Source organism: Schistocerca piceifrons, chromosome 3 (genome assembly GCF_021461385.2).
Source record: "Schistocerca piceifrons isolate TAMUIC-IGC-003096 chromosome 3, iqSchPice1.1, whole genome shotgun sequence".
NCBI classification, from domain to species: Eukaryota; Metazoa; Arthropoda; class Insecta; order Orthoptera; family Acrididae; genus Schistocerca; species Schistocerca piceifrons.
In genome coordinates this window covers 691,491,195-691,509,248 of record NC_060140.1, presented here as the reverse complement: position 1 = coordinate 691,509,248, position 18,054 = coordinate 691,491,195, and the positions used below count along the sequence as shown (strand labels likewise).

Genomic DNA, 18,054 nt, shown 5'->3' with positions numbered 1-18,054 from the left:
ATTTGTCCGAAAATTTGAGAAATACAAGTGCTATGCAGTTGATTTAATATTTATAGCAGCAGTAACGCCCCCACCCCCATCCGCCTCCCAGTCTGACGATTTCATAATTTACACCAAGTGTGCAGTCATATTACCAGTATTTCAATTAGTACTGCCCTTATGAACACAGGTTTGCGGATCGTGGTTACAGGAACCTGTAAGAGCAGGACTCGATGTTTCCTTCAGTCGTTTCCACCCACATTCACAACCTGTTCTTTTTTTCCCTTAGTCCCTCTCTGTCTATCCTGCATTACTCAATGTCGTGCGGATACCGCCTCCGCCTACGGACTCACGAACCGCGTCTAATTTTTGTTGGGAGAAGGTACGGTCAGTCTGTTTTTTCCTGGCTGCAATGTTTACTGCATGCGGTCAGGCCACAAGCCCATACAAGTGTGATAACATTCACGCCAGTAACTGAAAAGTATTCTAAACACAGCTTTTAATTTCTAGAACTCTTTGCCATTTTCGAAGCGCCTTATTCTCCGAAAGTTAGTTGAGAAATTTAGGAATTGATCTGTGTCGATGGAACTTCAAACTCTCGTCTTCATTCCTTCTTCCCCGCTTCTGATTACACGGCTTCCTTCCGGTTCACTGACTACGCTAATGATGGCAGAAGATGTTCTTGCGATTTCGCAACAATAACAACGGAAGCAACATTACAGAGCACTTTGTTATTTTTGAAATAACCATGATAAGAGGATATTGCAAATTTATTTATTTATCGTGTCAAGTGTGTGTGTGTGTGTGTGTGTGTGTGTGTGTGTGTGTGTGTTGACATAATTTTACACAAAAGAAGACCAAAAATTGGACACTTTAAGTGCATTAGGTTTAGCTCTCATAAGGTCTTGCATGGTGAAGGTGGCTGGTAATGCGAAATACTGAAGGAAATGGCTGTTAGTCTGCTCAACGCCACACTGGCAAAGAACTGAGTCCACAGAGAAACCCCAAGTCCGCAGATTGGTCTTGCACCTCGTTGTGTTTGATCGTAACCTATTGAGAGACCTCCATATTGACCACTTCTGCGAATGTCCAGGGGGAAGTTCTTCCTTTGGTGCCATCCATTCTCCCAAATACCGACATTTCTCCCGCCATCAAGAGATCCTTGCTGTATGTGGATTCTCGATGAGAGCCTCGGTAGTTGTCAAGAAGCTTTTTCTTGATTTCAGCCTAGTATGTGCGGGCTGACGACCATATAGTGGACGGGCTTCCTTCGTTGTGGCCTTACTTTCCTCATATCTCGCAGCTACCTCACGTCTGATTTCACGAGGAGCTGTGCCAGCGAGGCAATGGAGTTTGTCCACAGGAGTAGGTCTTAAGCAAACCCGTGATAGATTAGATTAGATTAGATTTACTTTCATTCCAATTGATCCGTAGTGAGGAGGTCCTCCTGGATGTGGAACATGTCAGAAAAACAACAATACATGACAAATATTTACAACTAAAACAAATAAGCTAATGTACCATTTCACAGGTCCCAAGTGGAATGATCGTCATTTTTAATGAACACTAAGAGTCATTTTACAAATACTAATGCACTGAATTTAAAATAAAAAACTTTTTTATTTATTTATAAGGTAATAAACATGTAATACAACTACTGTAATACTTATTTACAATGAACACATTACTGCACTGAAATGGTGCAGAAGTTAGATTATACTTACACACACACACACACACACACACACACACACACAAATTTTCAGTTAACACATTACTGCACTGAAATTGTGCAGAAGTTATGTTGTACTTATATACAAATCAGTTGGTTTTACTAAGAAATTCATCAATGGAGTAGAAGGAGTTGGCCACCAATAAATCCTTTAGGCTTCTCTTAAACTGAATTTCATTGGTTGTTAAGCTTTTTATGGCTGCTGGCAAGTTATTGAAAATGTGTGTTCCTGAATAATGCACACCTTTTTGTACAAGACTAAGTGATTTTAAATTCTTGTGAAGATTATTCTTATTTCTAGTATTGATTCCATGAATTGAGCTGTTGGTTTGAAAAAGTGATATATTTTTAATGACAAATTTCATTAAGGAATAAATATACTGGGAAGCTGTAGTTAGTATCCCTAGTTCCCTAAACAGGCTTCTGCAGGATGTTCTTGAGTTCACACCACATATAATTCTTACTGCACGTTTTTGTGCCCGGAAAACTTTAGCTTGGCTTGATGAATTACCCCAAAAAATAATCCCATATGACATTATGGAATGAAAGTAAGCATAGTATGCCAGCTTTTTCATTTTTATATCCCCTACGTCTGACAAAATTCGCATTGCAAACAGAGATTTGTTAAGACGCTTCAGCAGTTCTGTGGTGTGCTCCTCCCAATTGAATTTATTATCAAGCTGTAATCCCAAGAATTTAACACTGTCCACTTCTTCTATCTTCTTGTCATCATATGTTAGACATATACTCTTGGGACACCCCTTACAAGTTCTGAACTGCATGTAGTGTGTTTTTTCAAAGTTTAGTGACAAAGAATTGGCTAGGAACCAGTGATTAATGTCCACAAATATTTTATTGGCTGATCTTTCTAAGACTACACTTGATTTGCTATTTATTGCAATGTTTGTATCATCAGCAAACAAAACAAACTTGGCATCTGGTAATGTTACTGATGAAAGGTCATTGATATACACAAGAAAAAGTAAGGGCCCCAAAATGGAACCTTGTGGGACCCCACATGTAATTAGTTCCCAGTTGGATGATGCCTGATAGACATGTATCAAGCTCTTTCCTAATAACACCCTTTGTTTCCTGCCAGAGATATAAGATTTGAACCATTTTGCAGCATTTCCTGTTACACTATAATATTCTAGTTTACTTAAAAGGATATTGTGATTTACACAGTCAAATGCCTTTGATAGATCACAAAATATACCAGTTGCCTGCAATTTTTTGTCTAATGAATTAAGCACATTTTCACTGTAAGTGAAGATAGCCTTCTCAATATCAGAACCTTTTAGAAATCCAAACTGTGACTTTGACAGTATGTTATTTGAGATAAGATGGTTATAAAGACGACGGTACATTACTTTTTCGAAAATTTTTGAGAATGCTGGTAACAGTGAAATTGGACGGAAATTTGATGCTATTTCTTTATCTCCCTTCTTAAACAGTGGCTTAACTTCAGCATATTTCAGCCATTCAGGAAATATTCCACTGATAAACGACTGGTTACACAGATAGCTTAATATGTTACTTAGCTCAGAATCACATTCTTTAATTAACTTTGTTGATATTTCATCATACCCACTAGATGTTTTTGATTTTAAAGATTTTATGATGGACATTATTTCTGTTGGGGTAGTGAGGGTCAAATTCATATTATGGAAATTACTTGAAATGTCTGGTCTAAGGTAATCCATAGCAGCATCTACCGAACCTGACAACCCCATCTTTTCAGTAACAGTTATAAAATGTTTGTTAAAAAGTTCTGCAACACTATACACATCTGTCACCAATGTATCATTTACTCTTAATGCTATTTGTTCCTCTTCATGTCTGGTCCTACCGGTCTCCTCCTTCACTATATCCCATATTGTCTTTATTTTGTTATCTGATATGACTATCTTTTCCTTGTAATATATTTGCTTTGACATCCATATTACAGTCTTTAATATTTTGCAGTATTTCTTACAATGTGCTATAGCATCAACATTGGAAATGTTTCGGATTGACAGATACAGTTTTCTTTTTGTTTTACAAGATACCCTTATTCCTCGAGTAATCCATGGCTTCTTTGTAGATTTTCCTCTAACCTTGGTAAGTTTTGGGGGAAAGCAGTGTTCAAATAAGGTAAGCACTTTATTAGCAAAAATGTTATATTTTTCATTCATGCCATGAGCACTGTAAACATCAGTCCAGTGAATGTCTCTGAGGAGTGTCCTAAAATAATCAATTTTTGGCTTACTGATTACCCTCTTGAGCTCAGATTTAACAGATTTTATATCCTGTTCAGTATTAACATTTAACAGAAGGAACTGCATGTCATGGTCTGAGAGGCCATTGGCTATTGGTTTTGTAATATAATTTTGTTCATTGGACTTTTCTATAAAGATATTATCAATGGCTGTTTGTGAGCAAGTGGCTATCCTAGTGGGGAACTTTACTGTGGGAATTAAGTTGAATGATAGTGTTACTAACTCAAATAAGTTCTTATTCGGAGAGTCTTTAAGGAAATCTACATTGAAATCACCAGCAACCACTATTTCTTTGTTTTTGGTTATTAAATGGGCCAGTACAGCTTCAAGGTGGTTTACAAACAGATTAAAGTTACCTGCAGGTGCTCGATATACACTTAATATTATGAAAGATTTTTTGTGAAAATCTAATTCTGTTGCACATGCTTCCATATGCTGTTCTAGGCAAAATTTATGAATGTCTATGTTCTTAAATTTATGACAGTTCCTGATGAATGTGGCAACTCCTCCTTTCTCCATTTCTGATCTACAAAAGTGAGATGCTAACCTAAACCCTGTAACACTTAAATAATCCGGCAAGACTCATTTAGAGCCACATCTACGTTCCTGGCATGACTGGACTTGTACCATACCGAACATGCATATTCAGCAGTGGAATAACATAGAGCAAGCGCGCTTGAGCGCACAGTGCATGGATATTCTGCAAGTATAGATACTACTAATATTCCTCGCCAAATAGATTTTACGAACCTTTGGAACAGACGGTAAAGTTTTCCTCACAATGGACGTGTTTCTCATCGCGAAGCACGCCAAGTTTCCATCATAGTTGGAACATGCTCCCATTGGAAACTCCCGATCGCAACCACTTCAGATTTAGTGGTAAGATGACACAGTGGATAGCCCATCAAAAACTGAACGCAGATCATGCATGAAAACAGGAAAAAAGTATACTGCACTGTGAAAAAAGAAGCAAAATAGAAAATAAACGGTCAAAGCTCAACATGTATCACATCGAGAGAATTAGAAGAGCCCCTGCATCGTTACTGTGTGTTGATTGTCTTGGACTGCCAAGCAGACGATTCGTGTTCAAGTCTTCCTCGTGCCACTTTTTTTTTCTCCGCAAAATTACGAACTGTCAGTCCCACCATTGACGTGTCTGTTCCCAGTATTCAATTTGTGTCTGCGGCATGGTGTAATATCTCTTTGCACCAGCGAGATGTGGGGAAGGAACCTATAATGAAAGTTGATTTCGCGCAACCACCCTATTAGCAGCCGAAAGGAAATGGCTCTCCAATGGGAACCGCAAACTTTTGATGACAAGGCAACAAGTCAGCCGAATCCTCCACCGAAAAACACGTCATCGTGACAGTATGTGTGTCGTATGATAGGAATCTCTTATCGACGCAACTACCTTGTGCGGCTGGTGAATGAGTGAGATATGCCTGCTTGCCCGATTTAGGTATTCCTATGAACGTGAAAGTGATAACTCTCAAATAAATGAAGAAAGTGTAATAGTTTGTCACGATCAGCTGTAACAAATGAACGCGTTGACAATCACACAGTTTTCCTTGTGCTCTGTCAAAACATATGCTTTCAATGTTTTTGAAGTTTTGATTCTCAAATTTCTTTGTTGTAACATAGTTCACATTCATTTATTTTTTTTTCATTTCTGTGAGAGGTCTATGCGACATCTCGACTGCTCTAACAATTCATCACATTTACTTGCGACGGTAACGACTCATATTCTGCAATCAATGTGTAGTATGACAATTTCCAAGACTACAGAAAGAGAACAAACACGTTAATGATCGGACAGACAGTTGATTTCGTGAAAAAAAAGGTGCATAAAGCAGGGTTGAACATGGATCTCCCGCATTGTGGTCCAACACCGTGAACAATTTTTTTTTTAAAATCTCGTTTTGTTCTATACTGTTCGTTGAATTTGTTCGTGCGGGACGTCCGATGACACCAGTTCAGAGGGTAGCTAAACCCTCTGACCGAACACGCTGAGCTACCGGGCCGGCAACCACTCAACCATGACGTCAGTGCTGTTGCATGTCGCTCGATGTTGTACATCTTGAACTTGAACCGTTCATTGTGTCTGTTTTGCTTCGTTTCACGGTTCAGCACACCTTTTTCCTATTTCCGTGTTTGACCTGTGTTCGGTTTTTGAGGGGCTATCTACTGGGCCAACTTACCACTAAATCTGAAGGGGTTGCGATCGGGAGTTTCCCTTGTCATAAAAGAGCTAGTACGTCAAATGGACCGTGCTACTCACAGTAATTCGGGGCAGCAGCGCTGTCACCGGCACTTATCTGCCTTATCTCGCGCTCAAATCCCACTGTATGTTTACGAAACTGTGCATGCGTAAAACTGCTACGTTAGCTCTATCAAAACCCACACTTCCTCCTTTGTCAATGTGCTAGCCATTTTGTTTTATCTGCAGTAGGCATAAGAAACATCAATTTACACGAACTAGGTACGACGAAAAAACATAAGTTCCACATCCAATCGGTAAAGCTTTTAAAACTTCCATTACTAACATTGCGATACAAAGTGACAGTAGTCTTCTACAAAAGATTTAAAAAAACAGTTCGTCATTCTTACTTTTAGCACAATCCTAAGAGCAGTCTTGTTAGAGCATAGCATCTATTTAGTAGCAGAATTTTTAGAACCTATTAAAATTGAAGAGACTTGAAACAAGAAAGTGTAAAATCTGTTTCTGCTACTAGTGCAAGTTATCTCACAGATAAAGTAAAAACGAAACAAAAAAAATTCACTTACTGCACTATCGCTGTTAAATGTTCTGTACGTCTTGCAAGAGTAAAAAAGTATTTGTGTTTGTGTGTGTGTGTGAAAAATATAGGCAGACAGAGTTAGTAAGTGTACACGTCCATATCCAATATTTACTCGCATAAATGACAGATGTATTCCATAATCTCGACAGATTTTTGGATGAATAAACAAATAATTACTGAACTGCGAGATAAATCAGGCAGCGGAATGTATAGAAATCATTTAATTCATTGCTCCATGTTGCATGACACATTGAGAAAATCGGACAAATTCACACCTTAATGGAGGGCTTTCTTACATGTACGTAACTTAATAAGGAAGTCCCACAATCATCTAGGCCAATATTAAAATTTCTGCAATAACCATGTCACCAACCAGCGACTTTTCTGACAAAAGATGCCTTTACACGCTACTCTATAGTCATCAGACGTCAGTATGAGTCTATGTCTTTGACCTTACACAGTCCTCAACGCTTTAACCATCAGTACGTCATCAACTGACATTTAATAATAACAAAAACGATGCGTTCTTGTTAAATATACAATATGCCAGTGTCTTAAAAAAAAAGAAAAAGAAAACGACGCGTTCTTGTTAAATCTAGCCTTCAAACGGCATACTTCCATGGGAGGCAAGTTATAATACGAAACCCACGAAATGCGAAAAGCGTTTAATGTCATGTTACTATAGCAAATCGTACCAAAAATTACGCCTTCTTGAGAGGTGTTCAACGTATCAGTGGTTTAAACAGCATGCATCCATACCACTTAAGTTATAACACCGGTAAGTTATAACACCACCAAATACGGACTTGATTTACAAATGACACTATCAAACATGGTGTCTCCTAAATCTGCTTGTGACGTAGCAATCGAATCCACATCTCAATGGCCACTTTACTCTGTACAAAACAAAAATCTGACTTGTCTTATTCTGGAGTTCACCCTGAGCAGAGCGGCGCAACGTGAAATTCCACGTCGTGACGTTACAAAACTCGACCTACCTCACGTCCACTTCCGGTTTCACGTGCCGTGCAAGAACGGCTTAAAGCTTACCTTTCTACCTCCTTGTCACGACCTCCGAAGGCGATGACAGTCCTGATGGAGCCGAGGACTTCTTCGGCAATGGCGCCCGCCTTGCCGTACTCCTGCATCTCCTTCCTGGCGATGCGCGCCGAGATGAAGGCGACGACGCCGATGGCGATGGTGCCGGCGGGCAGCGAGATGAGGCAGATGAGCGCCAGCTCCCAGCCGCGGAACAGCGCCAGCCCCACGTTCCCCAGGAAGGACACCACCATCTGCACGAACATCGGCACCTTCTCCCCCACGCCGTCCTCCATCTTCTGCATATCCCTGACACACGGATAACAATGCTTGCACACTTTCTGCATTAGCTTAGGTTCATTCCTCAAAAGACTGCAACTTGTTTATATTACACTGTACCTTCATCAGCAAATATCCATCTTCCTGTCGCAATTCTCGCGTAATTAAGTGCGGAGTACCCTGTGAGTCATGTTTGGATAGCTTAGTTGGGAAGAGCATTGCTCGCGGAAGACAAAGTTCCGGGTTTAACACTCCGCCAGCAAGTTTGAAAATATCGCACATTCCTCTATAGACTAAATTATCATTCTAGAAACCATACCCTAGGCTGCAGCTAAGCCGTTTCTACGTAATATTCTGTCTTCTAAGGATATGCAGGGGAGCTGTGACGTTTGGAAGGTAGGAGATGAGGTACTGGCGGATGTAAACCGTGAGGTTGGATCGTGAGTCGTGATTGGGTCTTAGTCGATAAGAACAATGCCCATGAAAGCCAAGGTTCTGGGTTCGTGTTAAGGTGCGGCATTTATTAAATCTGTCAGTAAGTTTCTAAACAGCCCACACTCCGCTGCAAAGCGAAAGATACATCTCCACTGTAGTATCGACTAATATCTGACATATATGCAGCTGTGGTCTTTGTGCAGCGATTTTGATTAATAACCCAAAACGTCTTGGGTTCCGGGTTCTAACCCAGTTACTGCTTAAAATTTGAATGAAAAATCATCAGCAATAGCGGCCGAAGACTCCCGTATGTCTCCTTCGTTCTGCTAACGGCCTTGTCAAAGAGCACTTTTGCAGCGGCCATTCAGGAACATTCAGCAATGTTCAACAGCATGATGCAAATGACAATGCGAGCAGCCGAATTAAAGATATACGAAGTGCATCCACAGGATATGTGCTCTGTTGTTGAAAAATAAGAATTTAATGATTATCTCCCTGTTGGCAAATGATTCCAGATTAACCCCCATTCGGATCTATGGGAGAGACTTGGTAAGGGGGTGGTAACAATGAGAAAACAATTGAATAAACAACGAAAGAGTAACATTCTACGAACAGGAGAGTAAAATGTCAGAAGTTTGGACATGGTAAATAATCTAGAAAATCTAAAAAGAGACATGCAAAGGCTCAGACATGATACAGTGTGGGTCATTGAACTGAAATGGAAAAAAGATCATTCCTGTCAGACGAATATCGGGTAATAACAACAACAGCGAAGAGTACAACGAAGTTAGGACAAAATTGAACAGTTCTGAGATACTGTTGTTCCCTTCAGAATGGACAGGAAACTAACGCTAACAACTGTTGAAGTACACATGCCGACTCTGCGAGCAGAAGATGAAAACGCACAGAAAGGATAACAGGGTACTGAACGCAAAATTCGGTGCATAAAGGGAGATGATTATGTAATAGTAATGAGCGATTGCAATGTGGTGGCAGGGAAAGGAACAGAAGAAAGAGTTACGTCACCCCTTCGCATTACAGATCACTTCGCGGTGTTGATGTTGAATAGGCACACAAACTGAGAATAGGAACTTATATCCGGAAATGGCATCCGATGACGCAAAAGATAGTCGAAGTTACAGGGTCAACTTCTGGGTCTAGGTCATCATTTTGGCGGCAAACGTGACAGGGGTTTTCTTACAATGGCTGTAACAGCATTCAGAACATTATGAGTGTCGAACAGATTCACGTCTGTGACAACAACACTCTTGAGACAGCTCACGCACTGGCGTCAACCTATAGTGGTATGTTTTCCCTTGAGGAGGTGACACAGAGCCAACCGTTGAACCCTACAGGTAGGACGCTCTGTATCGTCTCTGGATGACGTTTCCGAATATGGCTTCCTATTCTCAGGTTGTAGGGAAGCAGCCCACTCACGCTGTAGTAAATTCACATCAGTTTCCATTGTGTGCCAGCCAGTCTGCTGTAACTAGCTCTGACATCATAAATGTTGCGCAATACCTTAAAAATCAAGCAAATTACCTAAAACTTTTCTAGCATGTCAAGAATAATACTAAATTAAATTGTGTTAAATATCAGTTCGATAACTTCAGCCATTTTCGAAATTTGGACGTTTTTCTAAAAAAATCATTGGCGCAACAGAAAAGAGCTAGAGACTTCAAAATTTATATTTAGATTCATCTTTCATAATGATTTAATAAAAACAGTACTTTGGATTTCACAAATTAAGACTTTAGTGGAAATTCATGATTTTCTGGTTTTCGTCTCAAAACTGAAGGAAGCAAGATAGATTAAGTAGGCTAATAAATAAGGCTAGGATGTTTAGATTTAAATAGGTTGGAGGTCCGCTATGACTATGAAGATGTGAAAAGTTTCTTTTGAATACCTATAAAATTATAGCGATAGCGGATCTCAAAAGGGCCAGTTCAGAGCTCATCTACTGCGTGCAGTGTAATTTAATTAATTCTCTCGCCCAAAATATTTAACTTAGCCACGTCAAAATTTTATTATCAATACTTACCTGCGTGCTGAATGGACGTTTAAATTAAGAGCTTCATCGGCCATCAGCAAAAGAAGCTATAAATTATTATGTAACTTGAAGTGGTGCGTTACTAGCCCAGCGGCTAGTCGGGAGAACCGATTTGATCAGGCGTTCCCTTAGCCGTCCGCACCGCGGCTTTATATATAAGAACGCTGCGCGAGGAAGGAAGGCCCCATTTCTCTCCAGACACTGAATAACACGCCATCTGTGTAGGGAGTCGCGTCGCATCGGTATCACTGCTACAAACAGCCTCGGGTGCCGTATTACGTTACTAGAGATACGTGGAACCATGAAATCATTTCAAGTGAAGGGTTAATTCTGGGATGATTTTCATTATCTAGTTTCTGTTTGCGTATTGTCGTATTTTCACGTGCCGTCGCGGGACAGACATTCTACCAATTATTTAGCGTGGCGTTTGATGAAATACTCTCATCAAATTATGGCGAGCATTCATTTCAACATTTAATTCGGACATTTATAGTTGCATCAGCGCATTAGACTCTGAACTGCTCTGTTAGTTAGGTTGAAAGGATACTTTTGTTTTTTATCAGTGAACTTCAGAATATACTCAACTATTTTGGAAAATCGTTTTTGATTAGAAATCCCAGACAATCTCCTAATTCCTGAGAGCTATAAGCTGCAGCTATGAAGTGGGCACTAGGAACTCTAATTACAGGCTTCACGTTTTGTTAAATCACTTTCTGGGTGCTAAAAAGTAAATAGAGAGCCAGTGTTGAGAACGGCGAAAGACAGCATTAACAACATTCTAAAAGCCAGAAACTGATTCAACATGCAAGCATTTATACAGCAAACAATTATTTTTACAACTTATTCGCCGCCCCACAAGGTTATTCCTCAGGAGACCGTCTAGGGCCCGGCGAAGTTGGTCCCTCTCAAATTTTATGGGCTAAGTTTGCTGTATATGATAATGAGGAATGTACTAATTCAACATTTAAATAATCAGTTGCAAATAATGTCTCGGTCTACGTTCGCTATTGAAAGATAACTGCTGTCCGTGCTGGTGGCATTAGAAGTTGGAAGTCGTGTACACGTGTTTCTGCACCGGGTGATCTAACTATGTCACGTGGGGAACTGTGGACATTAAAAATCACGTGTGACTGTGATACTCACTCTGACAGGCGACTGGCAAACTCTCCGGACTGGTGGACATCGTACCAACTGATGTCCTGTCGCAGTGCGGACTCCATGAAGCGCCCTCGGATGCGGTGGATCTGTTGACAGTAGTAAGAGGATTACAGTGTCAGCGATCTAGTCATCAGGCGTCTCGAAAAAAACACCCGGTTGAACGGTAAGCGGTGCTTCCAGGAACTGCAACATGCAGTAATCTCTAGAAGTACGTGATATACAGGGTGATTCAAAAGCCCATATGACAAAGTCGTATTCAGATATATGAGAGGAAAGATCATTCGAAGCAAAAATGAGTCTAGTCTCTGAAACAAATAATAACACATGATTGTTTCTTGTTTTGGTCCATACTACTTCCTTCCGAGTAGCAAAGAGCATGCAGTAGAAGAGATTCGTTTCTCAGTATCGAAGTTAAATAAGTGCTCATAGGTTTGAGGTTTAGAGACCATGTTTACTTGACTTTCTTGCTTCGATGATCGTTCTTGTCATATGCTTGTATACGACTTCGTCCTATGAGCCAAGGTTATTGAATCACCTGTGCAGACTTTGCTTTGTGGGACGTAACTTTTGGATCACCTCGTACAGTAATCACCTAAACCATATTATTACTCCATTTAGTTCAGTACATACCATTCACAGTGCATCTATCATAAGCAGAATTGTTATTTTCTCATTTCAGTTGGTGCAATCTTCCACTGACCTTGTTTCTGCTGTATTATTTATTAGCTGAAAATTATTAGAGCATTTGGCTTGATATTCCCGAGTAACAGGTATTAATGGTTTTTCTCCACGCACTGTCATTCGACGCGCTCAGTGAAAATTAATTGATCCCGCATGAGCCTACACTACAACCCTGCAAATCAGTTTGTAGATGACAGCCAGTCATTTAAGAGCATAAATTTAGCTGTGTTGGTGAACAAGCAATTTGATAAGAGGTATGTTAATCGAGACTGTCTCGAGACAGTCATAATACCGTACATCATAACTATTACCTACGCTATCTGGTCAAAAGTAACCGAACACCGCTATGAAATGCGAAACTGATCAGTAGATAGCAAGAGAGGTGAACCCGCCTGTATAAAAGCAAGCAGTAAGTGGAGAAGCAGTAACAGCAAAATGGCTCGGTCAGGAGAGTTCAGTGACTTTCAACGTGGACCAGTCACTGGATGTCACAGTTAGAGACATTCCAACCCTCTTAAAGCGGCCCAAACCGACTGTTAGTGATGTAACTGAGAAGCAGGAAAGCGAAGGAACAATCGCAGCCAAGCCAAACCAGGCAGGCATGTACTGACGGGGAAGGGTCATCGAGCGTTGCAGAGGGTGGTTGTAAAAGCTTGCATAAAATAGGCAGAAGGGGTCGTTCGTGAGATCCAAACTGCTACCAGCAGTCGAGGTACCCTAACGACTGTGCTTAGAGATTTGAAAAGAATGGGCTGCAATGGTAGAGCAGCTCCTCATAAAACACACATTTTTGTAGCCATTGTTAAGTGACGCTTGAGGAGGCGTAAAGAGCGACGGCACTGGATAGTGGGTGATTGGAAACGAATGATCTGGAGTGACGAATGTCCATGGAACCGTCTGGGTGTAGCGAAAGCATGGCGAACGTTACCTGCCATCATATGTAGTGACAACAGTGAAGAACAGAGAAGATGGTGGTACGATATGGGGATGTTTTTGTTGTCAGGGTGTTGTCTCCTTAGAGCGCTTAAGAAAACGTTGAATGTGAAATGATATAAACACATTTTACAGCACTGTGTACCTTGTATGGTAGAGGAACAGTTTGGAGACAATGATTGTATCAATATGACAATGGAACCTCCTGTAAAGCAGCAAATGTGCAGCAATAATTATTTGTGGCCAGTGTCACTCCTGAAATGGAGTAGCGTGCCTTGAGTCCCGACCTGAATCCAATGAAACACCTTTGGGGTTAGTTAAAACGTCGACTTCGTCCCAAAGACCAGCGATTAAAATTACTACCTTCTATGGTTTCGGCTCGTGAGGAAGAATAGGCTGCCATTTCTCGACAGACATTCAGACTTCTATTTGAAAGTGTCCCACCAGAGATCAAAGCGAAGGTGACATACCCAGTATTAATATCCAATAACACGTGTGCGTATACTTTTGATCAGATGATGTAGTTATTTTTCTTTCCTTGGTCCTCAGCATGTATATGCTAGGAGAAATGGATGATTCTACCAATAGTGAGAGTAGCTTTCATTTCGGGCTGCAAGTCCTAACTGCCGACCGAGCTAAGAACGTCCTACAAACGTTTCTGAAAAAGGTCTGCCGGCCGCGGTGGCCGAGCGGTTCTAGGCGTGGAGTCCGCAGCCGCGCGACTGCTACGGTCGCAGGTTCGAATCCTGCCTCGGGCATGGATGTGTGTGCTGTCCTTAGGTTAGTTAGGTTTAAGTAGTTCTAAGTTCTAGGGGACTGATGACCTCAGCTGTTAAATCCCATAGTGCTCAGAGCCATTTGAACCATTTGAAAAAGGTCTTATTCAAAACCGCCAAGAACTGTCCTGCATTCACTACCGGCTTCGAGCTTCTGATCATGTTCAGGCATCAGCCTTCATGCCTGAAGATCATCAGAAGATCGAAAACGATGGTAAATGCAGAATTATTTGATGAGATTTAGGTATTGCAGCCGGATGACGTCGACATCTTGCCACAGTATTTTGCCTGACAATCAAGAAATATCCGAAGCGTGTCGCTAAGTTTAAAGAAATAATTGGCTTGGTGGAGCATCCACAAATGACCACCCTCTATCGAGTTCAGCGCTCTCTGTGAAATGTTGCTCCTTCTGAGGTTCACAAGCGCATGAGTACCAGTAATATTGCATACACGACGTACGTGGAAATGCCGGCACGCAGACTTAAAAGATAGCGGGCAGGACGACAAAATTAACTCTCTCCAGACGTGGTATTAGTTTTTTCTTTGCGGGAATATTTAGGAAATCACTGGAACCACGACTTCGTTAAGTTGAAAGCCGGAGGCACCAAGACGATTAATAAGACCTTTTGCCGAGCGCATTCCCACAAATTCCATAATAAATGAACCCCAGACAGGTTTAGCGCTGTCAAAATTTTCCTGCAAGAGTAATTCTTGGAGATACGTGGTTCAGAGGTGGCTGAGTTCTCCCATGAATTGTGCGTGCGGTGTAACCAATGAAGGCTTTGCCACACTGACGTGGTATTCTGCAGACTCTATCCTGGCGGAAGGGCAGATGTTGACGTTTTCAGTCGCAATTCCGAAATTTCTCGTCAGACTTCTAGAGTCAAATGCACGGTTCAATGACATTAATGTGACCACCGCCTATGTTCGACGTCTATTTGAAATAAATACAGACGGCATGTGGCATGTGGTAGCAGGATATATAAAGCGTATCGGGGGACGCGGGAAACGGTGTAGTCGCTGCCTCGATGCGGAAACAGAACAGTTTATCTGGCTTTCAAAGGGGCATGATCATCGGCTTTCGGGACAAGGATGAAAGCATTTCCGAAGCGGCTACATTTATAAACTGTTCCTTTGCCACCGTGGTTAAAGTATACCGTCCATGGCAAAATGGCACTGTCCAAAATCCGCCCCAAGGCAACTGTGGTGCACCACGAGCCGTAGATGACAGACGTGAATGACGGCTGCAGAGATTTCCACGAGTGAATAGACGTGCAACTGTTGAGCAGCTCATGGCACAGATGAACCAAGGGCTATCGACAGTGCATCCTCAGCGACCGTTCAGCGAACTTTGCTGCATATGAGCCTCCGCAGTAGGCGCTTGGTTCAGGCAACCATGTTGGATGTCATTCATGGCCAACGGCGGCTCGAATTTTCGCGCCATTGCCGCAACTGGACGTCCACTGAGTGGCAACAGATGGTCTCTTCAGATGAATCACGTTTTGAGCTCCATCGGACAGATGGCCGTTGGCGTGTACGACGTGAAACGTCTGAAAACAAACACGCTGCAACCAAGAGGGAGTGCTGTGGTGTGAGGAGTGTTTCCGTGTCATTCCTGGGCCAGTAACATTCTACGAATAGGAGAGTAAAATCTCAGAAGTTTGGACGTGGTAAGTAATCTAGAAAATCTAAAAAGAGACAAGCAAAGGCTCAGTCACGTTGCAGTGTGGGTCATTGAACTGAAATGGAAAGAAGATAATTCCTGTCAGATGAATATGGGGTAATAACAACAACAGCGAAGAGTACAACGAAGTAGGAATCGTTATGAATAGGAAGTTAGGACAAAGACTGAACAGTTCATGGATACTGTTGTTCCCATCAGAATGGACAGGAAACTAACGCTAACAACTGTTGAAGTACACATCCTGACTCTGCAAGCAGAAGATGAAGACGCACAGAAAGGATAACAGGGTACTGAACGCAAAATTCAGTACATAAACGGAGATGATGATCTAATGGCAATGAGCGATTGGAATGCGATGGCAGGGAAAGGAACAGAAGAAAGAGTTACATCACCCCTTCGCATTACAGATCACGTCGCGGTGTTGTTGATGTTGGATAGGCACACAAACTGAGAATAGGAACTTATATCCGGAAGTGGCATCCGATGGCGCAAAAGATAGTCGAAGTTACAGGAGCCGGCCGGGTGGCCGAGCGGTTCTAGGCGCTACAGTCTGGAACCGAGCGACCGCTACGGTCGCAGGTTCGAATCCTGCCTCGGGCATGGGTGTGTGTGATGTCCTTAGGTTAGCTAGGTTTAAGTAGTTCTAAGTTCTATGGGACTGATGACCTCAGAAGTTAAGTCCTATAGTGCTCAGAGCCATTTGAACCATTTTTGAAGTTACAGGGGTCAACTCCTGGATCTAGGTCATCATTTTGGCAGCAAACGTGACAGGGGTTTTCTTACAATGGCTGTGACAGCATTCAGAACATTATGTAGTGTCTAACAGATTCACGTCTGTCACTACAATGTAAATAATTATTTCTCAGCAAGTCTTGACCGTTTTCAAGAACGAATTTATTCAAACCTTTGCGACCTCGTCATTCTGGAAGGCACAATAGATCAACACAAGTATACATCTATCCCTGGGGGCCATGTCCACCCCTAGATGCAGTTCGTTTTTCCTCGGCACTGTGACATCTACCAGGAGGACAATGCAACGTGTTACGCAGTTCGCAGTGTGTGTTCGTGGGTCAAAGAGCACCAGAATGAGTTTATTGTACTGCACTGACCACCAAACACTCCCGATTAAACCCAGACGAGAATCTGTGGGCCACCTCGATCGAGCTGCTGGAACCACTGATCCTCAACCGAGAAAACTAACGCAGCTGGCCACGGCAATGGAGTCGGCATGGCTCCACATTCCTGTCGGTACCTTCCAGAACTACATTGACTCTTCTAGCACGTATCGCGCTGCAAAAGGTAGTTATTCAGGCTTTTGATAGGTGGTCACATTAGGTTACTGAACAGTGTAAATAATTATTCCTCAGCAAGTCTTGGCCGTTTTCAAGAACGAATTTTTTCAAACCTTTGCGAGCTGTGGGGCAGCACCAGTACAAAATGTTTCCAAATTTAAGAAAATTAAAAGCAAACACGGAGACAAAAGAAGAAAAAATACTGGGAAAGATAGGTAGACAGCAGAGAAAAAAAAGAGAGAGAAGCTATATTGTGACAGTACCAGAGTGAAACCGACGTGGTTGAAGCTGGCGATGGCGATGTGGCTGGAGACTAACATGAGGACGCCAATGAAGGAGTTGTGGATGGCGAACGTCTGTATGCCTTGGAGAAAGGTGTCCGTGGCTTCGGCGGCCGTGACGTTTCCGGCAGCTGAGATGGGCTCCGTGGAGTACATGACGCGCAGCACAGCGTCTGTGAGCGTGTCGTTAGGCAGTTGTCGATAGCCCGACATGTAGGACACCGCCGCCGCTGAGATCGCTTCCCCCATCTGCGTGCCATAGTCCACCATAACGCCGATCAGCGTGCCGAAGAAGAGCACGTTCAGTGGGCCGGTCACGCCGCTGCACAGCGACATCAGCAGCCCCACCGCCAGCAGCAGCCGCTCGCAGCCCGTCGTGTAGCGGTACTGCCAACATAACCACATGTCTAACCATGACGGTGAAAGTTACTAACGATTTACACGGGGCAAAGTGCAACGACGCAGATGCAGGTTGCCTATCTAACGACTTCCAGTGGAAACAAAAATTTTATTTCCAGTGTCTGTATAAATAAAAATGTAAATGTTCGTTTGTACAAAATCGTAAATGTATGAAAGTTCTTCTCCCATTCCTTTGAAGTTCTGACACAAAGTTTCATTCGAATAAGAGCGTGATTTTATATACCTTCTGGAAGTACCCTAAGCAAAGAAGGGAAAGCAGA

At 42.1% G+C, this 18,054-nt stretch overlaps 1 protein-coding gene across 1 annotated transcript in view; it reads right to left on the bottom strand.

Annotated features, from left to right (window-relative positions):
* LOC124788966 (ATP-dependent translocase ABCB1-like) overlaps window positions 1-17,710 on the bottom strand; it is an 88,287-nt gene extending 70,577 nt beyond the window's left edge. Inside the window, exons 1-3 of the mRNA XM_047256256.1 lie at window positions 17,357-17,710; window positions 11,713-11,813; window positions 7,818-8,114 (exon numbers count right to left, since the gene is read on the bottom strand). Of these exons, the coding sequence (XP_047112212.1) occupies window positions 7,818-8,114; window positions 11,713-11,813; window positions 17,357-17,710 (752 nt within the window). The remainder of the gene's footprint in view (window positions 1-7,817; window positions 8,115-11,712; window positions 11,814-17,356) is intronic.
* Between the last annotated feature and the right edge of the window lie 344 nt (window positions 17,711-18,054).